Genomic DNA, 23884 nt, shown 5'->3' on the forward strand with positions numbered 1-23884 from the left:
TAGAACTGTGTTGTGCATCCTGCTAAATGCTGTCTTTCAGGAAACATGATCTATTTTTGTGAATGGGTATAGCTCAGTTGTATTAGATAGCTTCCCCAAAAAGACACAAAGAAAAACACCAGAAAACCAGAAAAAAATCTCAGGAATTAAAAAAACAACAAACAAAACACAAACAAAAATACCAACCAAAATCTTAGAAATCATAGAATAGTTAGTGTTGGAAAGGACCTTAAGATCATCTAGTTCCAATCCCCCTGCCATGGGCAGGGACACCTCACACTAAACCATCTCACCCAAGGCCTCGTCCAACCTGATCTTGAACACTGCCAGGGGTGGAGCATTCACGGCCTCCCTGGGCAACCTATTCCAGTGCCTCACAACACTCATAGTAAAGAACTTCCTCCTTATATCCAATCTAAACTTCCCCTGTCTAAGTTTTAACCCGTTACCCCTTGTCCTATCACTACAGTTCCTAAAGAAGAGTCCCTCCCCAGCATCCCTATAGGCCCCCTTCAGATACTGGAAGGCTGCTATGAGGTCTCCATGCAGCCTTCTCTTCTCCAGACTGAACAGCCCCAACTTTCTCAGCCTGATTTCATACAGGAGGTGCTCCAGTCCCCTGATCATCCTCGTGGCCCTTCTCTGGATTTGTTCCAACAGTTCCATGTCCTTTTTATGTTGAGGACACCAGAACTGCACACAATACTCCAAGTGAGGTCTCACGAGAGCAGAGTAGAGGGGCAGGATCACCTCCTTCGACCTGCTGGTCACGCTCCTTTTGATGCAGCCCAGGATAGGGTTGGCTTTCTGGGCTATGAGCGCACACTGAAGTCAGCTCATGTTCATTTTCTCATCAACCAACACCCCGAAGTCCTTCTCCGCAGGGCTGCTCTGAATCTCTTCTCTGCCCAACCCGTAGCTGTGCCTGGGATTGCTCTGACCCAGGTGTAGGACCTTGCACTTGGCATTGTTAAACTTCATAAGGTTGGCATCAGCCCACCTCACAAGCGTGTCAAGGTCCCTCTGGATGGCATTCCTGCCCCCCAGCGTATCAACCAAACCACACAGCTTGGTGTCATTGGCAAACTTGCTGAGGGCACACTCAATCTCACTGTCCATGTCAGCGACAAAGATGTTAAACAAGACCGGTCCCAACACCGATCCCTGAGGGACACCACTCGTTACTGGTCTCCAGCAGGACATTGAGCCATTGACCACAACTCTTTGTGTGCGGTCATCCAGCCAGTTCTTTATCCACCGAGTGGTCCATCCATCAAATTGATGTCTCTCCAATTTAGAGACAAGGATGTCGTGTGGGACAGTGTCGAGTGCTTTGCACAAGTCCAGGTAGATGACATCAACTGCTCTGCCCCTATCAGTTCCATAGCCCCATTATGAAGGCCACCAAATTGGATATATCCTGCCATATTTTGCTTTGTTGCATTATCAGCAGCTATAGCGTAGCTCTCATTTTCACCTGTAGAACTTGGGAGAAAGCTTGCCTCTGCCTTTAAAAATGATAAAATCTGTACCCCAAAATGAGGAGATCAACTACTTCAAGCTCAGTAAAGCCAAACCAGCTGTGTGTCTGCATACCTTGTTTGTAGGCTTTGGTGTATTTGAGAAGCCCAGAGGTAACCTGCTTTCAGAAGAGGAGCAAGGGCTAAGCAAACTGCTCAGACTCTCAAGAGAGGTCTTTGTCAGGACTGGGTGGACACAGGTGGCTGTGGAGAAGGATAGTGTGCCAAGCTGTGCCTTAAAAGCACAAGGAGATGGGAACCACAAGATGGTGGCCGCATGTAGTTGCACTCATCAGATGTGACATACCACTGCATTTGGTAGGTACACAGTTCAAAAACATTTTCACATAGCCCTTGTCTCTGGGATGCATCCATTCAACACTCGTGCTTTTAAGATTTGCCACTGAGAAGCTGCTCTTTGGTTACAAAGGGCAGCTTCAGCATGGGAACAGATGGCCCTTTACCTCAGTAGGGCCCTTGTAGTCCCTATGAACCTGGAGCCACAGGTGTCCAAGGTTTGAAAGAGCCTTTTTCCCCCTTCCTCTGTGGCTTCACTGTAACAACTGGAATTTGTTAGATGAAGATGTCTGCTGTAGTACAGAATGCGGGCTGGCAAGGGGCTCCTCTCATGTGCTTGAAGGGGACAATTAATGGAAGAGAAGCTGCTTATTCAGGGACCAAAGGGAACACATCTTTCTTCAGAATACTGCTTTGCTTGAGAAACATGCTTTTAAAGTCAATCCTGCAGCTATATAAACCAACAAGGAGGCTTTCAATTTCAGGCTTTTTATTACACAAACTCACACTACCTTTACATATATATATTTTGAAGAGAAAACTATGCAGAGCACTACACTTCGCCCATCTGATCTTTTATCTGAAAAAGGTAACATCCAGCTATCTTGTCCCAGACACTTATGAATGAAAGGAGCAAAGTGAAGAAAGACTGGAATAACCTTTAAAGTGGTTTTATTTTCTCTAGTGCTACAAATGATGCAGTGAGGCAATTGCTACCGTAGCTTTTTACAGTGCTTAAGCAGCTGTCATTTTTATTAGGAACAAATCCATATCCAGAAAGTAGCATCTTAACACAAGTGGTTGCATTTTCTTAATTGATGCACAAGGTTCTGCTTAGAAGGCTGTGTTTAAAAGCATAGCATAATGATTTAAGCATACAGTTACAGTGACAAGTTTCATTTTATATGAGCAATATTAACAGCACAAAACCCCCACAGCTTGTCTGAGTGTTTTAATACACTTGAAGCTTGAGCTGTTGTGTAACTCCTCTAAAAACAATATAAAATGGAGCAACTTCCTGCTTGAAAGTTTTGACTTCTACATCTGCTGTGAATCTTTCCAGATTTTTGAATTATTTTGTTCAGCCTTATTCCCCTACAGTCTCTTTCTTTTAAACTTGGAAGGCTGTACATCTTGATTTTTATTCTACAAACCAAACGCCTCAACATGATTTGGAGTACAAATGAGAAATCTCAGTTCTATAAATGGGCATAGAGTTATATGCTCCTAAACTCTAAACCAGTCTTTCTGGGTAGTAACTTCTTATTCTCACCACCTTCTTAAAAAAAAAAAAAAAAAAAAATAAAGTCAGTATATAGATTAATTATCAAACTGAGGTTGCTCACTTGAGTCTGTTCTTGGCAGTAATTTAAAAGACCTGGCAAAAGAACTGCCATGAGAGTTTAACAAAAGCCAAGGTATACCCTAACAGACAAGGTAAGCTTGCTGCACATGAATTCATTTAGCCTTTTTGTGAATTACAGCTTCACATGTCTTGAATTTTAAAAATTAGCTAAATTCCTGTGGGGCTCAATTTCACATGTCAGACTGCTTGCACTGTTTTCATAGACATACAAAGAAAAGATACAATACCAGAAATACTTATTTTAACAACTCGGGTATTTGTACATTATGGTTTGAAAATAAGGTTTGTTTACCAGTTTGATGATAGCATTACAAGGCCCTGTGTGTTGAAGCCAGCTAATCAGCAGCTCATGTTAGTTTGCATGGTGCTTATCTGGGGTTTCATGTTTATTGAAAAGGCATGCTTATTGAAAGTAGCATGCTGCTCCTCAAAACATGGCAAAAATATACCTAAAATGTTTTTAAGTATTTGAGCGTCCAGAAAGTTAAAGGTACTTGGTAACTTGATAAGAAGAAACTTTGTAACTCTGACTAATCCACCGTTTCTACCTACCTCCCTAGATCAGCACCCACAGTTTGGGTACAAGTTACATTCCTCAGTACTAAGCAGCTTTCAAAAATACCCAAATTTTAAACTAGCAGTACTCCTGTGTTGTTTCTTTTTCCTGGCTTAATGGAGAATTAATTCATTTAGCTAAGAATTTGGGGATGCAAGTCCTTACATACTTTTTGTTTAGCTCAGGCCATCTGCAAATGCTGTTTTCCTACCTTAGTTTTAGTTGCTTCATTTCTAGGATGATGGTTATGGGGAGTTATGATTGCAGAGAGAATAATTAGAAGAGGAGAATAATAAAGGAAGGGGAAATATCTAATGGAAATGCAGTGCAGAAAGACAAGCAGGAAAGTTGCATTCAGCACTGATCTGTACTGCTAAGCAGCTAGGATGCTGCATTTTTAGACAAGATGGACTTGTATTCATGAGCAAAGCTAATTTCTGCAGCAATACTTGCGCAGTATTGGTCTGACCAGCTTGCCAGACCCTTTTAGGCAAAAAGCAGTTTCACTGCAAATGGTTTTCAGGACCAGAGATATTAACCTGGCACACATGCAGTGTTGGGCATGCTTGTGGAGAGGGTCACCTGAGCCTTCTTGCCTCCAGACAGGGAGTGGCAGGTTCTCAGTGGTGATGGGGCAAGCCTGTGCTTTCCTTTTTGCCTAAAAAATTTGGCAAGTACTCTTGATGCAGGGGATCAAAAAGCGACATGAAGTCAGCATGTAGTTTTTTCACTTCCCATTTCAGGGAAACCTAGCTGGTCTTTTCATTCATCAAACGGATCACAGCAGGTAAATGGGCTGTTCAGGTGAATTATTCTGCAAGTTGTCTTGCTTTCTTAATTTGTTTCATTTTCAGTCGTTTCTTTCAGTTAAGTATAATCTATAGCCACCTTCCTTCATCTTTTTGTCCATTACCCAGTAAGCATTTTCTTTCTTACAAAGAGTGTTTTCTCTCAAACCTTGAGGCATCTGTCAGGAGCTGTGGCTTTAAGTGAATTGCACTTGCCATCAGAAGAGGCTGTTGACTTCCCGAGGTGCTGCATCTTCCCACTGCATTCTCCCGGGCATGTTTGGGGATCAACTTCACATGCCATTTTAGGGATTAAGTGGGGCTGGTTTGAAATTGTATGCAAAATACACTTTCCTCAGCACAGCTTCAGAAAAGCACTTTTGGGGGATAAGCAATTGTGATGTACTGCTTCCTCACCTCTCCTCAAATCCCAATCCACTGGTCTTAGCATGCACATGGTCAGCACAAGAGTTTTTGTTCCCATTTGCCTGTATTTACCATTTAGGCAACTTTTAGTCAATATTCAGCACTCTCAAACTTTAAGGTCTGGCCTTCATGCTCAGCATAGCTGTTCCCCAGCGGTGGCCCATACCGATAGGTCTCCATGCTCTCAGCTGGTTTGGACTTTGTGGGGACTGGGTCATGCTGGTAAAGCAATGCTGACTTTATCATCCCAAAGTCTTCCTGAATCTTCATCCCTGAATAGATAGCGCCTGAGACGTTTTCTGCCACGTGGGTATAGCTCTGAAGGTTTTTCATATCACAGAGGTTGTCACTGTATTTCAGTGCTGATGGCTTGTAGGCCTGGTAGGACACCTTGGTGGTGGTTGTGATAACTGTTTGCAGTGGTGGGGCTATGGGAGAGGGGCTGGGATCATACCTGCAAGGGTAGTCCCCACTGTAGCAAGGGTAGTTAGTACTGGTTTGCATCTGTCCATAGTCACTATGGTCTCCACTGCCAGTTTTCCCCCAGGCTGATTTCAATCCATAGTGTCTGCCAGGGTTATTAAAGCTTTTATCATGAGTGGTCCCTGCATTGTAGTGAGATCCATTCAAACTGAGGGGATCTGTGTCGATGGCAGGACTTGTCAGATCTTTGTAAAATGTTGGGTAAGGGCTGGAGCTTATAAAGGTAGGAACTCCAAACTCATAGCTGCATGGCCTGGGCATGTAGATCCTTGGATTGGAGCACTTCGGGTATGGTGACAGCTGGTCCTCTTGGAAGCCGGCTGTGTCGTAAGATGCTTTGTAAAGGTCAGAGTTTTGCAGCAAAGGGCAAGACTGGGCTGGAATTGAAAAACTGGTGTCTGTGATGATACCAACCCTTTCTGGGCCATCCGTGCCGGGCAGATTTTGTAGGTTACTGGCATAACCACTGCTGTCATGGTATCTTCCTGCCTGACAAGGACAAGAACATGAACATATTTGAGATTCATGAATCAATACTGCCCACACACATGTATATATCTCCACGTGTGTGCTATTGCTCATTTCAGCCCCAAATGAACAGATGTAGCAGGATGTAAAATGTTGTTTTGCTCAAGGATCCCCAGTGCATGCTTACAACACTGCTATAATTGACTAATGACTTTGACTTACCTCTGAGTTTAGAGGTCTTTTTTTCTGGGAATGGTGGAAAGAGGACATTTGCTTCTTAAACGCACTTCGTCTTGCCTCTGCCTCCAATTTACTCTCTGGCCTGGGGTGGTCATGGACTCCTTTAGCCTAAATTAATATTAACAAAGAATTAGATGCGAACTGGAAATGGGTAAAAGAACAGAAAATGCAATAAGTAGAATGAGATATAGCCACAGCACAGGAGAATGTGCAGGAGGTACTAAACAAGAAGGGATGTACTGTAAAAAATAAATAGGGATTTGCAGGTATATAGAAAGAAAAAGCAAAGTCAATGAGGACTGCAGAGCTGATGAAGGAGCAAGGGTGTTACCTGTATTTGTGGTATTCAGGAGTAACTAATTAGAACCCAGGGGGGAATTTTATGAATTTAGTTTAATTGGTTTTCTGCAGTCCAGCATTGCAGTTCTACTTTGTAGTAACAGCCACCACTAAAACAGTGTAAATAAAAAATAAAGAGGTTTCACACCACCAGTCTTGAATAGGACTGGAATGTATATCCTGGAAAGGCATTCAAAGATGCCCTGCTATTGAAATATCTGTGATATGAAGATCCATGTATCCAAAGCTATATGGATACATGATGAAACAATATATTTAACAAGTCCTTACCCATGACACTCCCTTGAATGGGCCTTCAAATAGTCCCTAAGACAAAGTAGGAAACTTAAATTGATTTTAAAATGCTGTCCTTTCTCAAGTAAGAATTAACTTCTTAGCAAAGATTTGTCAACTATTTTGATGGCAAAAATCGTCAGGTTTTGCATGTCTGTAACCGAATACCTGAACAGCGACAACACCACACGTGAGAATTTGAGAACATGGCTAGTTTGCTTCCATATACTGACTGGTGAACAGAATTCACTGCCATATGGGTCAAGCAAAAGAAATCATCCAGCAGAGAATGTAATCTCATAGAACAGAGCTTTTTTGTGATTTTTTTTTTTGTCCTACTGTTGCTAAAAAAGAAGAAATCAGCATTTCAAATTTTAGCTTTTTAAATTTCCCTCTTTTCTGCCAAGTTTTTAAACCCTTTTAAAATTCAAATATTATTTTCATATGAAGTAGGAATTTCACATTTCAGTTTGTACAATTTAAGTAAGGCTTTTCTTTCCATTTATTTAATAGGAGATAAATATTAGGTCCTGGGTGACATTCAGTTGTCAGCTACACAAGGGTGCAGGACAACCTTTTTGTTAAAAGTTTACTCTTTACAGTACACAAATAAGACATGGTGTTTTTGTAGTTAAAATTGAATACAGTTAACTCACAAGCAGTGCTTTTAAAAGGACACCCAAGTGTTACTCTTTTATTTGTTCTTGCCATGTTTGCACTACAGAGGAGTTCAGTCACAGACCAAAACTCCAACATGTTCACCATACCCAATGCTATGCAAGGAAAAAAGAATAAGGGGGGGGGGGAGAGAGGGGAAAATGGTCTCTCTCTCAATATTATTTTTATACAGATACAATTTATATATAGGTATAACATATATGCATGGTTTTTACCTGGAAGAATATTGCTTTGCCATCAAGCCTCCAGAAGTTAGTGACTGGATAGCCACTGTGTCCTCGACAAGGGATGAGCTCAAGGGCTGAGTTACAGTTTGGGCAAGCTTTTTCTGCAAATAGACAAATAAACTACTGAAGACACTGTTTAAAGACAAGGATGTTGTTCTAGAGTAAAGAGAGCTCAAGAACAATATGATCTGCCTTCACTGAAATTCAGATTAAAATACAATGTCCAAGGAAATGCAACATAGACTACCAAGTGTAACTGAATGACAGAAACTAGAGCTGCATAATTGAAATAAATGCTAATGAGATAACAAATCTTAGACCCATTTCCCTTTCAGTATTTTTGACATTGATGAAATTTGGAAATATATATATTAATCACAAAATAAACGGATTCATCACGGTCTTTGCAATGATGCTTTAGTCTGCATGCAAACAAGGGTGATCCAAATTTAGAGCTAAAGCCCAGCTGAAGGAAATGGGGTCCCTTGGACATCCCATCTCTCCTTTACTCCTCTCACTTTGTTGCTTCTGCCGAGCCTTGTCACATATGGCTGGGCGAAGTTGCAGTCTGGCTCCGCCAGGCAGGGCACAGCTCCGGGAGCACACCACCACCCCCAGGCAGGACTTCTTGAGGATCTGGCAGTTGTGGTTGTTGGTGTTGCGCATGGCCCAGCCACTGAGGTGTCTCTGTGCATTCTTCTCCTCGCTGGAGTAGATGAGCCGCACGTAGCCATCGGGCCACTCCTGGAAGGCATCAAAGTGCTTGGGCTCCTGCAGCGGGACAAACGGAGGTGGGAGGGCAAGGCAGCAAGGAGGATAGCAGGAGAACATTAGCAGGGTAGTGCAACCTGATGGTTTGGACTGTTACAAAGTATGTAATAGTGAAAAAGAGCTTTTTCTGAGATCACCTGAACAGCAGATGAATTGAGAGAATTAGTTACTGGGAGAAAAGCCCTGTATAAGAGGAAAGGCGGTTTGAGCTTCCAGGTCTCAAAAGAAACTCAGCATCCTTTCCTCTTTTGCATCATGAGCCATAATAACATGGTTTGTTGTCACAGGTGCCTCTTTGCAGGGAGGCTACCCAGCTGTAAGAGATCAGCTTTGTTAAAAAACTTACTGGTCTGCTATGGATCCGTCCAGGCATGATAGAACCCACCCTGCTCACACATGCTTTTAATTAAAGTTCACTCCATCATATGACTGTGCATCTGCAGGCTAAAAACTAGAAGTTTTAACTAAGGAATGGTTTATTAAAGTGTATCAAATAGGAGCTGAATAAGGCTTCAGCCAAAAAATAGAAATAAAGTTTGCCATTGCAGATACACTTCAAATACCTGCATAGTGATTCAGAGAAAGAACATTTCAGTTTGGGATTTCCCCATCTTTATGGAGTTCCTCACCAAAATGAAATTACCAGAACAATAAAAGACCAACCAAGATCTTAAACTCCAAGTTTAAAGAAAGGAGCAAGTAAAATCTTCTGCAACACTCATTTAACGTACACATGTTAAATGTATGCGAATGCAGGTAAGCTACCAGAATTTACAGCATTGAGCCATTCTCTAATTGTAGTTTTGTAAAAATGAAGTAAACACCAAGATGAAAAAAGTTGTGAATTAAAAAAAGCACTTGAAGGTCACAACTAGAAAAAAAAGCTAAGTGGTAACTGACAGTAAAATGTCACACCAACAAAACAATTAAATATTTAGAGGACTTGAATTACAGTAGCAGGAAATAGGCAATCTAAGCTTTCTTTCAACATTTCTTTAAATGGATTAAAAAGGGAGAAGGAAACAGGTCAAACTGTAGGTCTTCAGATTATTTTAGGAGGTCATACACAGCTGGCTAAAGCTACATATCAAATCCATGTTTTTTTACAAGCCACTTTGTAAGGACTATTGCAGTCCATCCAGCCACAGGTGTTTACGTTTGAAAAGGTGCTGAAGAGTTAAAGCTGCCACAATACCAAGCTTTACCTCGCGAAGATATTTCCCCCCTGCCACCCCCGCTTCCCAGTCCCACCTTATAGCTAGGAGGAGATATCTCTCCTGCACCCCCCACACCCGGTACCTGCGGGAGCTGGGGGTCGTTGATATCCCAGGTGAGCTTCATGCCGGCGGGTGGTGGCAGGCAGCGGCTCCTGCTTTTTTATACTGTCGGGGCTGTCGGAGGTAGCGATGGGGGTCCTGGCCGGCCCTGCAGGCGGAGCAGCAGCACATACACCCTCACATGGGGGGGCGGGCAAGGTCTACACTGCCCCTCCGCTCCCCCCACCTGCCGTGGAAGGGTAGCTAAGGGGGTTTTCCCAATCCAGCCCCGAGCACTGGGGCTGGAAGCCTAAGCCGGCGGCAGCAACAGGGCTCAGCTGGGGGACGACGGTTCGGGGAGGTGCCCCTCTCCAGGCGCGTCTAGACCCGGTAGAGACCCACTCAGTATTTGATTTCGAGTGCAGCTCAGAGCTGCCCGAAACTTGAAAAGACCCATGAAGCAAGGAAAAGGCAGCTTGTTAGTAACCCCCTCTTCCTTAAATGCGCTGGTGCACCTGCTCCTTAAGTTTAGGTGGAAACGAATTAAGCGCTAACAGGGATGTTCTCCTTTCCCCTTTGTGCTCGGTGACATAAAGTTTAAAGCATGAAACTGCAGTCAGTGCCATTTTACTGATCAGCACCTTTTCACTTATTACAAAGTTACAGACTTTTTTTTTTGTTATTGTTGCCTCCTTTTTAGAAAAGCTACCCGGTAGGGCTTTTTATTTTTCTTTTTGAGTTTGCTTTTAGTTATGAGAGACAGAAACAACTTAAAGCACGCATAATATTATAGAGACAAAATCGGTGAACGCTTCGTGCTGCCGTAATCTCTTAAATGATCCCAGCTGTTCTCAATGGCTTTCTCATTCGCTTCCATCCCTTCGGAAAAGTTACTGAATTTCACCCTTAATTGTGCAAAGCAAAATCCAGCCCGTAGCAGAGGGCACCGACTGTAGATCCCCCTCTCAAGGACAGGAGGCAGCCCTCACTGTGGGGCTGGGCTCCCCTTTCGTACCCGTCTGCTCGGAGCAGGGTCAAACCCTACCGCCCAGGTGCGAACGGACCCGTCCGAGCCGCCCCTGCCACACAGGTGCGGCTTCTTTAGTGCCAGGGCGAAACCCTGCTTTTTTCCCTTGGGGAATACACTTTGGTAGTTAGGTTGACTGAGGAAAGGAGATCTCTTGAAGCTGTGGGAAACGTTAGCGACTGCTTCTTCCTCCGTCTCAAACGCGGGTGTACCTGGCAGCAGTCGGATACGGTCGTGCGAAGGTCGTGGGTGAAGGAGCACCTGTACTTGCCCCTTACTCTCTTCCTTCTCTTGCACTATGGCTGAGGTAAGCACTGCTCCCTGGGGCGGGGAACCGGCAGTGGGATGTGGAACGGGGTTCCTCCGCCCAGGGTGACGCTTCTTTTCCTGGGGGATTCTCAAAGGGTGATGTTACCTTCTAGGGGGCACCCCTAGAGTGATGCCGTCCCCCCCCCTCCGGGGATGCCTGCGGTCCTCCGAAGTGGCTTTTCGTGGTTGTAACTTCTATAAACCTTTGGTTCAGAAGCATTGGGTGACTGAAACTTTTCATAGGGATTAAAGAGGAGAAAATAGCTTTCTGGGAGGGAGAAGCCGAGCAAACAGTCTTCAGCTTTTGGGCAGGAGAGGATTTTTGTTTTGTTCTCCTGTTTTTTTGTTTTTCCCCCCTTTTTAAAGGAGCAAGCACTTGAAGAACTTAACAGAGAGGTGAACGGCAACATGGTAGCTAAAGCAGAAGACTATGTAAATACCTTTTAAATGTATCCTTAATTTTATCTTACAAATAGCCTATGTATACTTAAAGGTGTGTTTTTAGATGGGTGTGGTATGATGTAGAATTTTTGTAACTTAATGTAACGTGGGAAGTGCTGCAGACCCCTTAATCTTTCCTTAGTAAGAGGGAAGAAATGACCATTATAGTTGTGGAACATGGTATGACTTGCAAACTGAGTGTACTAAAGAGTTGCTGATTTCCTTATCCAGTATCCTTTAAGATTACTCAGTTTCAAGTGTCTTGTCTCTTTTGGAGGGGGACTGATGGTTCACCTTCAGGTGTAAGAGTAAAATGAAACAATGTAAACACAGAGAAACAAAAAGAGTGTAACTTAAAATAGCATTGCAAGTGTAGTTACAATTGAAATGCCTGTTTGTTTTACTCACTACCTGCTTGCTTCTCCTCCCCTGTGCAGCTCAAATCACTTCTCGCTGATGCTTTTAAGGGGAAAGGGTTTCAGGAAATAAGTGAACTGCTTCAGGAGAGAGAAATGGAACCTCCCCAGAAATACAGGAAATCTTTCCTCAACCAGTTGGACAAAATACTGAGAAAGGCAAGTACCATCAATAACCGTAACCACTCTAACACCTAGCTCTGTGGGTATCAGACTAATGAAGCACAGCACTTTGTGTTTCTGTAGGAGCTGGACGAGAATCAATTCCAGAATGTTTCGCTGATGCTGAAATGTATTCAGCTCTACTTTAAAAGTGACCTTCAAGACAGGACGAGTTTGCTTATTGAGCAAGGACTGGTAGAAAAGATGAGTGTAATACTGTATACAACATTACAAATGTGATTTAAGGTTGCTTGTATCAGGAAAAGAACTCCAAGGAAGTGCAAACTAGAAGATGGCTTGTCACAGAAAGGAGTATCTTTTTCTTTTTAAACATATTGTATGAGCCTAGTGGGGAAAAAATACTTGCTTTTGTTGCATTGCTTTCAGTACAGCAGCTAACGTCATGGCTTTGCTTACTACCTGACTATATGGATTTATGTTTTTTGGGTTTTGTTTTTTTAAGATGACAGTGGAAGGAGAGGGTGAGTTTGGGTTACTCCTATTTGAGAAATAGTATAGAATTCCTAAATGTATTTTAAGTGCTCCAGTAAAATACAGTCCTAGTAATAGAACTGATGAACAGAGTTTTATACTTCCATAAGCTGATGTATTCCTTATGAAGGTCCCTTTTTAGATCCATAGTAAACCAGGCGCACCTAATCTGCAACTACATTTTATCTTCTGGCACAATACTTATTTCAGTTGGTAATACTTGTAGTAGCAGAAATGTACTTGTGTGGAAGATGAGGAATACCCGGGCCTAGCACAGGTGGGAGGGAGCAGTTAACACTTGCTCTGTGTTAGTGGAGTTGTGCCAAAAAGTCAGCAGTCCAAACTGTTGTTGTCCTGCCTTGTAGCTATACTTTTCAGGGATACAGTTGCTCAAAATTCCTGTATGGAGAGATTAATAACAAAATATCACCAATCTGACATCTGTATCTCCAGTCAAGCATAGATTTGTAGCTAGCCGTATATGTGTGATGCTGTGCAATATGCTTTTAAATGCTAAAGTATTAAAATAATGACTTTGAAAAAGCTTGACAAATCTTTAAAACATTGTTTTACTATGAATTGATGTCTACTAGAAATCTCCATAGAAGTAATGATACCACTAGCAGCATGCATTGTGTCCAGGAGTTCCTGAGCATCAAGAGTGGGTGCCTTGGCATGAGAAAGGAGGACAAAAAGAGGGTTGAGGAGGGAAGCAGAGGAATAAATCCTGTGGAGTGGCTGCAAGGGTGTCAATTTTATTGTCCTCCTAGCAAAATTTGAGCTCCTTAATTCTGTGTAGCTTTTGACAGAGAACATGTTTGAAGTTCAAGGACTACAAAAACTTGTCTCTGTGTTTAAGGTTTCCTGATGATGTCTGTGTTATAAGGATTAATAACTCAGGTTTTAACTGATTCTTTTAACTTTTACTTGGTATCTTGGTTTGAAAGAGCAAGAGAGTTTGTGAACCTCATCGACCCAAGTGAGAAATTATTGATGCAACTTCTTGAAGACTTCTTTGACTCTGCATTGGTATGTATGTATATTAAGAGGGCAGAAGGGTTGCCTTTATTGAATAAGAAAGCCAACTCTTGACAAACAGTTAAGAAATGAGTAATTAAGCAGACCTTGTGTCCTAGGACTAAACTTGGGCTGGCATTAGGCTGGAGTTTGACACACCTGGGAGAAGCTGCTCTGGGGTTGCACAGGGCTGCAACATTTGGTCATTTTCAAACACAGAGCCAAGTGTTTGTTTTTGCAGGGAAACATGCAAGAAATTCTGAATGCATTTTTTTAAAGAAAAGCTTCTGTGCTGAAGCTCTGTTTATAAAAACACAAGTTACTGACACTGAGCTGCACCTGAAGTGCAAATGTGTTTGCCAAGGTGATCCTGGCGATTTGTTCCTGCTGTGTTTGAAGCAGCTGATTTACTTTTAAAGAATAATCTGACCTGTTTACTTTTGCTTATTTTCATTTAACTTGCTATTTCAAACACAATTTTAAAGGTATTAGAGGCCTGGTGATGTAAACTTGCATGAGGAAAAAATCTTTTAGCTTCTTTCCTCAGCTGTTCCCTCTGTCTTTTTGTCTGTACCTTACCAGAACTGTATCAGTTTGTGCATCAGTAGTCATGCAAATACTCATGACTCTTTTCAAGAGACTTGATAAAAGATAATTGAGCAAAATCAATTTTTTCTTTACTAAACACTTCAAAATTAAATACTTTATAAGTTAGTTATTTGCCAAAGCTTGATTTCTTTGTCTTCCTGGTCCGTTTCTTCCATATCCTTTCACTGTGAAGGATGATGTATTGTTTTATTTCTGTTGTGGGTGTTTGTGATGCCATGATGTGGGTTCCCGAGGGAAGCTGGGGGCACTGCACTCTAGCACTGCTGAAATCCTGGGGGAAGTGGGTGCTTCTCTCCCTTTACCCTCCCTGCACAATTCCAACCTGTATGATTGGGGTTACCATAAGTGACATACCTGTATCAGGTGGCACTGCTTTTCCTGATGTGAGTACACTGGTGGTTTATGTAATTTAGCCCCTGAAAGTTGTGATGATGGGGGCATAAATCCCTCGGCGCTTTGAGTACGGCTGTGCTTGGGTTGTGGTGTGTTAATGAAGGCTTCCTTTACTTTTTTTCCATCAGGTGATTTTCAAGTGCAGTAAGAAAGGTCAGTATATATACATATATATATTTTTTTTTTCCTCCCCTTGCCTTCTTCAATTCCTCAACATCCCAAATTTCAGTCACAGGAGCACATTTTTTATTTCTGCTTGAACTGCATCCACTTTCTCTTCTCCCCTCCACTCCCTACCTTTTCTTCCTCCTCTCTGTAGTGTTTTCTTTAAATCCTCCTGCTGATTTCTCTCCAGTTAATTTTCATTACCATTTACATCAGAGCACAAAACCTCTTACTGTTTCTTTTACTTGATTATTTTGAATATGCCAAAATAAATAAATAGTCGTGTTATCTTGCTTAAGTGGCTGGTATCAAGTATTTCACTTGGTCAGTGTAAGTGGTGCTTCATAAAGGAGTTCAGGCTCAACAGTCTGCTCTTGCACATCTGTTCCTACTAGCTTCAGATGTTATTTCCTTGCTGAATGTAGCAGCCTCCACAGAATAATAGGGCAATTCCTTCAGGCACCCTGACAAGGCAGAAGGATGTCTGTTTGTGTCTCATTCATTACAGCAGCAAGATTTTGTCTGTGGCTGCAGCTGGCTTTCCATTAGTGCAGGGGAGCAGGTGCTTTCAGAAAAAGCAAGTATCTGTGCCCAGATATCCAGGCTCACAAGTCATGCAGAAATGAAGCATTACACTGTGGACTGGGTAACTGGAGTTTATTCAACCTTATGGCTTATTCTAGTGGGAGCAGAATGAGCATGAGCACATGAGCACCTTCTAGGTAATCTCTAGTGGTTTGCTCTGTTGACTTTGACAAAAGCTATAAATTACAGATTTATATCTTGGGGTTACTGAGTAGCCTTTTCTTTCTATACCTATTTAAGTAGTTACCCAGGTCAGCAGTAGAAGCATCTGAAGCTCTTTTTTACGAAGAAGTTACCAGTTCCCTTTTCTGTCTGGAGTTAGATATTTGGAGGCTTGGTTTTAAAATGAATGCACAGCTGTGGTATTTTTACTCCTTCAATACAACAAACTGTAGTTTCTTCAACTATTTTTTTTTTTTTTTTACAAGGAAACCAGCTCACTGCTAGCTGTAACCTTTACAATGATTTTTTTTTTTTTTTTCTAGGGCAAATACAGGTCGTGAATTTATTTTTACCTGAACTAGGGCATCTAGTTACACAAGAAAATATTTACTGGAGTCTGAGGCAGGAGGTAAGATTCCTACTAGGAGAAGGAAATTACAGGTACATGCACACAAGTGGGTGTAATGACATACAAGATACGAAAAATATGTTAGTGAGCCATTTCCCTTCCTTTTCTGCTCCTCCTTCTGTGGGGGAAAGGCCTTGAAGACCCTCAACTCTATACTTGGCAGTCTCCCACGGGAGGAGAGGAAGAAATTCCCTCTGTCTGAGGAGATGTGCTCACTCACGTAAGTGGTTTTTCCTCCAGCTCTTGTAGCTAAGCTTCCTTCCTTTTCCTTGCAGGAAGAGTTAAAGTTATTTCCACTTTAACATGTTGCATTATGTTGTTTCAGGAAAGACCTTGCAAAAACTATGCTGGAGGTTGGTGGTAAGAAGTATTTAGTTGTTATTCTTATGAAGCTGGGGGGCCTCTACAGCTTTACTACTTCTGCTTATTTATTATCAACTAATTATAATTTAAATTATTTCCTTGTGAAGAGCTGATACTTGGGGAGAAAAATTTGGTGGTACGTAAAGAAAGTATTAATCAAAATTGTTAGATGCAACAATGCATTTGTTCTGTCTGATTAGTATTAGTAATTTTTATTAACTAATGAGAAAAGCTAAACTGAAGAGTATAGGAAGGTAATTAGATCAGCTTTATGTACTTATTTACAAAGTATGCTGGCTCTCTTAGTCTTAAAAGAAAACTGGATGTACTTTGCCATGGTGTGGACAAACTTCAGTTCATAAGGTTTATAGCCTCCTGTGCAAAATCATTTTTGTTTTCTTCTAGCAATAACACTTTCTAGGGCACTACCGTGGTGTGTGAAATATAACTTAATCCCAGTGCAAAAGCAATGATGCTTCACTCTTGTCCCTTCCCTGATCCCCAAAACCATTTCCTGACACACAAATGTGTTGTGATTAAGTGCTTTGCACCTTTACCTCACTCAGCCACATGGCGCTGAGGGTTCCTGGGGTTAATGCTTGGCTCTTATCCTCTGCTGTTTTCCTAGGTGAAACACATGTGGAGCTAGCTGCTGAATATGACTGTGTAGTATATAAGTGCAAGAATAGCAATGCTATAACCCTCTATTATGTTGGGGGATGATATTTATCCTGTGCTTATGTTTACCACATAGATTATGACCTTCAGGTTGCCCTTTCAGAAGCACTTTGTAGGTTAATGACCAAAAAATGGAGGGATGACCTTGTTCACCACTGGTTTGAAGATAACTATCTTGCTGAAGCTTTCAAAGAGATCAAGGATGGAGAATTTGAGACGGTGAGGGTCTTTATTTTGAAAACAGCATACTTGACAAGTCTGTATAGGGGCTAGTTTTGGTTTTCAGTCAGAATGTCCTTGTAAGAAGTTCCTACAAAACTGTTTTTATAAATACACAAAGTTATTTAGCCATTTGTGGGAGGTTGCGTTTTTTTTTTGTTATTTTTTTTGTTGTTTTTTTGAGGGAGGAGATTTGTTGTTGTTTTTTTTTTTTAATCTGGTAAATATAAAATGGCATATTGTTAAAATAGCTCTTATTTCAAAATATTTTTTACTTCTTAAGCATACATCAATTCATTTTTTGTGATGTATGTTTGGAGGTTTGCTGGTCATAAGTTGGGTCCAACCATTTGTAGCAGCTTGACTGTTTCTTCCCCAGTAGCCTTTGGCATCACACTCACTACCTAAAAGCTTATAACTGGTGTAGAGGTTACACAGCCCAATAGAATAACTCTTGCAAGGGAAATATAGCCTGATTTTTAATAAGATGTCATTTGTCTTGAAGGACTGCAGAAAATTTCTTAACCAGCTAAATGAAAGGCTTGAGGATGGAAGAAGGTAAGCTGCAAAACAAGAGAATAAGCTGGTGCTGTTGCTACTGCTAGGATTGAAATCTGAGTTGTGTTTCATGCATGCATGTATATACACACATAAAGGTCTAATATGTGGATAATTAAGTTCTTAAGAAAGTGATTTATTTGTTTTAATGGTAGTTCTTTCAGAAGTAAAATCAATCAAAGGTGATACATCATGACTAAAATACTGTAGTCTCCAAGCTTAATTTACTTGTAGGGTTTTATTCTTTTTTTGAACAATAAGATTAGTAAATGAACTTTTTTTTTTTATTTTTCATAAAGTCATATCCTGATGCTGAATGTATCATGTGAAGTCTGCTTTTCTTCCAGAGTCTATTCATTCCCTTGCATATCCGCTTTTGTTGACATGAATGAGGTAATAGTCCCTAACACTGTGACACCTTTCCTACAGTGTTAGCGCTGTTTAAATGTTACTCTTTGTGGTATATGGCGGGCGCTTCTCTTTTCCTCCTTCTTTTTTGTTAAAGCTTAGTTTTCTGGAGTGTAGAGTGTAACCTTCTGTTCTAGTTGGGAAGTCTGCTTATTTGTTGTTAGCTCTCAGCCTGCTGTTGCTGACTTTGCTTTTGTAACAGCCAGATGATACAGACAGTGCTTCTCTTTATGGTGATGACAGAAGAGAGATCTCTAAAGAGAGACAGTAGGACAGGAAAACACTAATTCCTCTGGCAGAGCTGCTCCCAGCCTGCCAGAAAACAATATTATCCTGATGCCCCTGTAGGAGAGGTCACAGTTATAGATCATGCAGATTGCTTTACTGGTTTTTAAGTATGTGTACTTCTGGCACCATTCCTGGCAGTTGTATTGAATCAAAATCAAGTCAATGGAACATGGTTCCACTGCTTCTGCTTATTTCAAATGCTCAGAAACACAGAAAACTTTCATAAACCCTTTTCCTGCCCCAAACATGCAACCATTTGTGTATTGCCTTTCCCTTGCCTGAGGTAGTGCCACATCTGACTTTGTGGGTATGGTTGGGTGAGCAGTAGGCTGGCAACTCGCAGGTTAATCCCAATTCTTATCCCTGTGAGGTATGCATATGTGTACATACATATGTAGAGCACTGCTTTCCAATTTTCTCTTGTTAAACTGAGAATAATACAGCAGTTTGGGATTTTCCTGGGAACAGCAGTGCTCCTGTTGTGCTTCCCCAGGTGAAGAAGCCAGCAGACGAGAAGCTGGAGAAGTTCTGGATTGACTTCAACACTGGCACCGAGAGTGTGACTTTCTATGTGCAGGGTAGTGAGGTAAAATGAAAGCCCAGGTAGTCTTGGAATTAGCTTAATGCAGCAGGGGCTTGCTCAGCCCTTCTGATGTGGTGGCTTTGGTTTTCAAAGGATGCTCTTTGGGACTCTGTGAGGCTGTTGAAAGAAGCAGTCAGAAGTTACAGCTTTAAGGGTAAGATTCTCTCTAGCATTATCCTCCATCTTGCTGTGGGTCCACAGATCACAGGGAGCCAATCTAAAATCACGCTATCACCAAAGACAATTCCTGTGTCATCTCCTCCCTCCCTGTCATGCCCTTTGGTCAAGCAGAGCACCAGCTCTTCTTGTTGGACTGTCTGTGGGCCTGTTTGGCACAATAATCTACTCTCCTGACCCAAGCAGGACATGTTGAGGGGTCAGTTTATAAATGTCCTAAGGAACAGCATATTCAGTTAGAACCAATGAGAAAGAAATGAGTGATCAAACTAATTAGGAACACATGGGCAAGATGTAAAAGAGACTTTAGAAAAATCCCAAAAAATTATTCAGACATTTTTGGGGTGATAGAACAAGTGGCTTGCTCTAAACCAGAATTTAACTGTTTGGTTTTTTTGTTTGCTTTTTGAACAGAGGAGGATGGAGAAAAGATCATTAAAATTAATATGAAGACTCCGGCTACTTTTAACCAAAAAAATGTAACAAAAATCAAAATATCTTTCAGTGCTGAGTTTGAAATCGTTAGTATTCTCAGAAAAGTCTTGGGAGATGAAAAAATGGTGGTAAGCTCTCAGCATGACTCTTCTAAACTATATTTTACTTGATAGGCACAGGGCAAAAACAGTGAGGTTTGTGGGTATTTTAATTTATGTATTTTATTGTTTTTACATGGTTTGTTGTCCCGTCCCCCCCCCCCCCCCTTATATGCCTGTTTGTTTATATTCCCTTTGCGGATTTGTGGCTCTCCATATAGATGCTCTTAGCTTTGGCCTGAAAGAGATCATAGAATTTAGGAAATAAGTTTCAAGAACTCAAATTCATGGTTTAGAAGCTGGAAGGTTTAACTGGCTTGTTAATCAATTCAGTGTGTTGTGATTACTTTTGCTGAGTTTCCGAGTAGGAAATAAAGCATATGGCATTTAAGTGCATAACTTGAATTATAAACATGTTTTTATGTTAGCTTGAAGTATTGCATTATGCAGGATGAGCAAATCGTGACACAAGAACTTGGAGTGCTGCAAGTCGCAAATCTTAGATTGACTTTTTAGATAGTATCTCTAGATTAAAAGTAGAGTACTTTTTAAAACCTCCATTTTATTTTTTATAAGTGAATGTAAAAACATGGATGTGTATGTCTTTTTTTTTTTTGGTAAATGTTAATATAGTAAATTTTTTATACTTTCATCCATAGAGCATGGGGTTTGCAGGAAACCTTAGGTGATGGTACATAGCCGTAATATAGCGGCTGTCATTTATCCTTGCAGGAGTTGAAACTGTTCCAAATGGTCAACTTAGCATCCAATGATTTCTTGCTGGCAATTAACAACTGGTAGTTTTGTTATTAATTAGCTGGCTTTACTAGTTAAAGACTCTACTTTTTTTAAGGTCACTTTCTCATGAGATTAATTCACTTAAACAGATATATGTGACTGAAGAGGAGCCTGTCCATGATGGGAAACAAGCCAGGCAGAATGAAGCAGGTGATTTAAAAAAAAATTGTGTTATTTCATGAAATTTAAATCATTCAGTTTTAAAATGAGTATCTTCACTTGCAGTTTACACACTGCAGTTAACTACAGTAAAAAACAAACAACCCCCAAACTCAATCTTATACCACTGATATCTCCTGAGCTTGGCAACTGGTGTTAGTGGTGGAGGCCGAGTCCCTCTAGCCCAGGGAGTGAGGATGGGCCACCATGGCCATGTGCTGCTGGGATTGCTGGATCTTCAGTGGGATGCACCCATCTATCCTCCCTTCTTGCTTGCCCCATGCATGGCTGCTTGTTTTGCTGTGCTGTGTGGGTGCCTGTGGGAGATTCCCTGCAGTAGGGGATGGTGCCATTTTTGTGCCCATGGAAGCACAGGTTTTCTGATGGACCAGTCTGGCACCTTGGCACTTAACATCTTCTCTGTGCAGTAGGGTGTGTGGTGGGAAAGCCAAGCTTCCTGCAGGGCTTCTGAGTCTTTTCAACGAGGTGATGTGATAAAGAATGGTGGGCTCCAATTCACTTACCCACACGGGGTGGATGATGCCTTGGAGATGCCTGGGTTCTGTTGTGGAGGTGCAGCTGGGGGAGATGAAACACTTGGCTGCAGTCCCTCTTTGTGGAGAGAGATAAGCAGCAGCACAGCTCCTGTCTGCAGGAAGTGACCTGCTGGACTATACAGGGGCATTGCGAGTGCTTCTCTAAGTACCTCATGTGGCAGGTTTTGTGCCCCCTCTACAAATGTAGCTGCTTGTCTTATGGCAGAAAAGGCTCTTAGTTGAACCTGGAATAGCCATTGTTTTTTAGTTCTCACCAGCCTTCAGCCAGTGCTTTATATTTCTTTGAGTTGGGAACACTGTGGGGGTTTTTTTGGTTTTGTTTTTTTTTTTTTTTTTAATGATCAAATGTCCTGTGCTGCCAGTGAACGTCTTCTGCAAGATGTCTTCTTCCAGGATCATTTGACTGAGTTTGATTTTGTTCCAAATACGATGGATGATGAGGGAACACAGAGCCTGAAGTACAGATGTGACACTTGGGTTCTTGATCCAAAGGAAGGTCCAAGCCTCGCACTTGTCCAAGAGAAAGAAAAAGTAGATAATTTCTTTCCCTTTATCCTGCTCTGAAGCTCGCTGTAAATCTTCACTAAGGCTGTGATCCACAGTTTAAGGAAAAGCTGCTTTCAGCACAAAAGCAAGAGGGATGCATGATCAAAATTAGTCTTAAACAGGAAATGTTTCCTCGGCTTGATTTCACCATCAAATTATTTGGGAGGTGGCCTTTTTCTGTGTAGTGTTCTTTTTTCTTTGGAGGCTGGGATATGTCCTTGCTGCAAAATTGGCTGCATTTCATTTTTTTTAAAGTGATTAGTTCTTGTATAGATTATTTCTTGGTGTAACTTGCATAGTAGAAATTTCCACGTGTTCTAAGGCTATGAACTTGTAGCTCTTTTTCTAGTGCTGCCACCTGCCATCTCGGAAATGAATCACAAGTTTGAAGAGCACTTTTGTAGCATTCTTTCTGTGCCAATATTAAAAGCAAATTTTTACCTTCCTCTTAATTACTGTGCATTTCAGATTTATCCAGGTGAACACTTGGAAGAGGTACTTCTAGCTCTAAATGTCTGAGGCAGTAGCTTTTTCAGTAGTTTTCATTATCCTCCAGTTCCAACCCAAAATGAGCTAGAAGGGAAGTCCTCCAGATTCTGGGGGTGCAGGTGAAGGAGAAGCTCCTCCATCAGCTTCCACCATGAAGCACTCACAGATGTACAAGGTGGGCACTATTAGTTGAAGAAATGAAGGAGTACAAAGGACAGAAGGCAGTCCATCTGTAGTGAAACAAATTTTTCAGTGCCCCATGGACATCCAATGGAGTGGAACAGAGACAGCGGAAGATCCCGTTGGTCTGTTGCTTTAGCCAGACACAAAGGCCTGTTGCATGTTTTCCAGAGCTAAGAGTCAAGGTAGCAATAAGATGATAAACTTGTATGTATTCATGTAGCATGAGTGGCTTAGAAAGGGGAAGGCTCAAGATGCTGCTTACTTAACATTGCAATTCTGCAAAGAGTAATTTGGAGATGTTTGTTTTGTTCATTCTGTTGAACGTGATCTGCAGATGTTTGCACCTAAAAAGTTACACTGTTATGCTTTCATGCAAGTGTGCAAGAATGGAGAGGGGTGGTGGCATATGCGTTCAATTATTGCAATGATAGTCTCACTCTGATTGCTGTTCTGCAGTGATACCCAAGTCCACTAATCCGCAGAAGAGGAAAGATCCTTTAGACTCTGAGAACACGGAGACTCTACCAGACAGCTTAGCTTCTCAGGACAATCAGCAGTTAACAGGCACTGTAGCAGTAAGTGTATGGTGAAATAGTCCTTGTGCCCCTGTTCCCGCTCCTCTAGTCTGCTTTTATAGGTGTGGTTAAAACCTTTCAAAGAAAACTAGTGTGTATCCAGATCCAACAGCATTTTCAAACCCTAACTTATATCTGTGGGAAGTCAGCACAACCGCTTGCCTCCAGAGCTGCAATTTTAGCAAAATCACATTAAAAGAGAAGAAATTTTACTCCCTCCTATAAGGGGCTGATGGGATGCTCTTGGTGAGAAGCTTATAGTATCATTTATATGCAACCTAAAGCGCTTTTGGGGGTCAGTGATGAACCTGTCATCCAGCTATTGCCACAGGTTAGCACTGAAAAAAGCTCAGTTACCAAAAAAGAAAAAAACAATCCCAAACCCATTCCTTTACTGGTCATATGCATGCTCTATTCATGGTTTCATGTCTCCAAGCAGGAAATGGTTAACTCTGCTGTCACCGTGATTACAGTGAGCCAACAAACTGATATGGAAGATACTAATGAAGGCTCAGGTCAGGAATGGCTTCTTTCAGTTCCTTAAGCCTGACCCAGTTAAGTGTCACCCAGGTGACATGGTGAAGGCTCTGCTTTTGTGGGCCTTACAGCAAAAGCAGGTAAAAGGTTTCATAGTAGCTCCAGAGGGTGAAGCTGTAGTTTTCTTGCCTCCTTCAGCAAAGTTGAAAACTCCATCTCAAAGGATGAAAGCGAAGCCTAGGTGAGTGTCTTGCAGACAAAAAGCAGCAAGGTGGGATTTTCTGGTTTGGTTTTGTTGTCCCTCCCCTGGGGTTTTAATGCATGTGATTTTGAGGGTTATTCCATCACTTATAAAGCGGGGAAAAAAATGAATCTGTTTTGCCATGCTGGCTAGAAA

The 23884-nt window shown here is 41.6% G+C and overlaps 2 protein-coding genes across 4 annotated transcripts in view; one reads left to right on the plus strand and one right to left on the minus strand.

Annotated features, from left to right (window-relative positions):
- Positions 1-3640: 3640 nt before the first annotated feature.
- GCM2 (glial cells missing transcription factor 2) lies at positions 3641-9844 on the minus strand. Of its 3 annotated transcripts, none has more exons than XM_062617882.1 (5): positions 9753-9844; positions 8201-8453; positions 7671-7783; positions 6127-6252; positions 3641-5925 (listed from the first exon to the last, which is right to left on the minus strand). In XM_062617882.1, exons 1-5 carry the CDS (start codon positions 9792-9794, stop codon positions 5044-5046), a joined length of 1416 nt encoding a protein of 471 aa, XP_062473866.1. In that variant the 5' UTR covers positions 9795-9844; the 3' UTR covers positions 3641-5043. The 3 variants fall into 3 exon arrangements, with proteins under 3 accessions (XP_062473866.1, XP_062473867.1, XP_062473868.1); XM_062617883.1 differs by having other exon boundaries at positions 8201-8426; positions 9753-9818; XM_062617884.1 differs by lacking the exon at positions 9753-9844 and adding an exon at positions 8591-8711.
- Positions 9845-10983: 1139 nt separating this feature from the next.
- SYCP2L (synaptonemal complex protein 2 like) overlaps positions 10984-23884 on the plus strand; it is a 28044-nt gene continuing 15143 nt past the window's right edge. The window contains exons 1-18 of the mRNA XM_062617885.1: positions 10984-11043; positions 11412-11477; positions 11924-12268; positions 13484-13585; positions 14704-14728; positions 15811-15896; positions 16028-16116; positions 16222-16256; positions 17014-17156; positions 17662-17714; positions 18062-18107; positions 18904-18996; positions 19087-19147; positions 19585-19733; positions 20591-20651; positions 22892-23010; positions 23447-23525; positions 23686-23728. Coding sequence (XP_062473869.1) covers positions 12185-12268; positions 13484-13585; positions 14704-14728; positions 15811-15896; positions 16028-16116; positions 16222-16256; positions 17014-17156; positions 17662-17714; positions 18062-18107; positions 18904-18996; positions 19087-19147; positions 19585-19733; positions 20591-20651; positions 22892-23010; positions 23447-23525; positions 23686-23728 — 1268 coding nt within the window. The 5' untranslated portion in view covers positions 10984-11043; positions 11412-11477; positions 11924-12184. The remainder of the gene's footprint in view (positions 11044-11411; positions 11478-11923; positions 12269-13483; positions 13586-14703; positions 14729-15810; positions 15897-16027; positions 16117-16221; positions 16257-17013; positions 17157-17661; positions 17715-18061; positions 18108-18903; positions 18997-19086; positions 19148-19584; positions 19734-20590; positions 20652-22891; positions 23011-23446; positions 23526-23685; positions 23729-23884) is intronic.

Source organism: Pezoporus occidentalis, unplaced genomic scaffold (genome assembly GCF_034315485.1).
Source record: "Pezoporus occidentalis ecotype Australia unplaced genomic scaffold, CSIRO_AGI_Poc_V1 ctg2, whole genome shotgun sequence".
Taxonomy (NCBI): domain Eukaryota; kingdom Metazoa; phylum Chordata; class Aves; order Psittaciformes; family Psittacidae; genus Pezoporus; species Pezoporus occidentalis.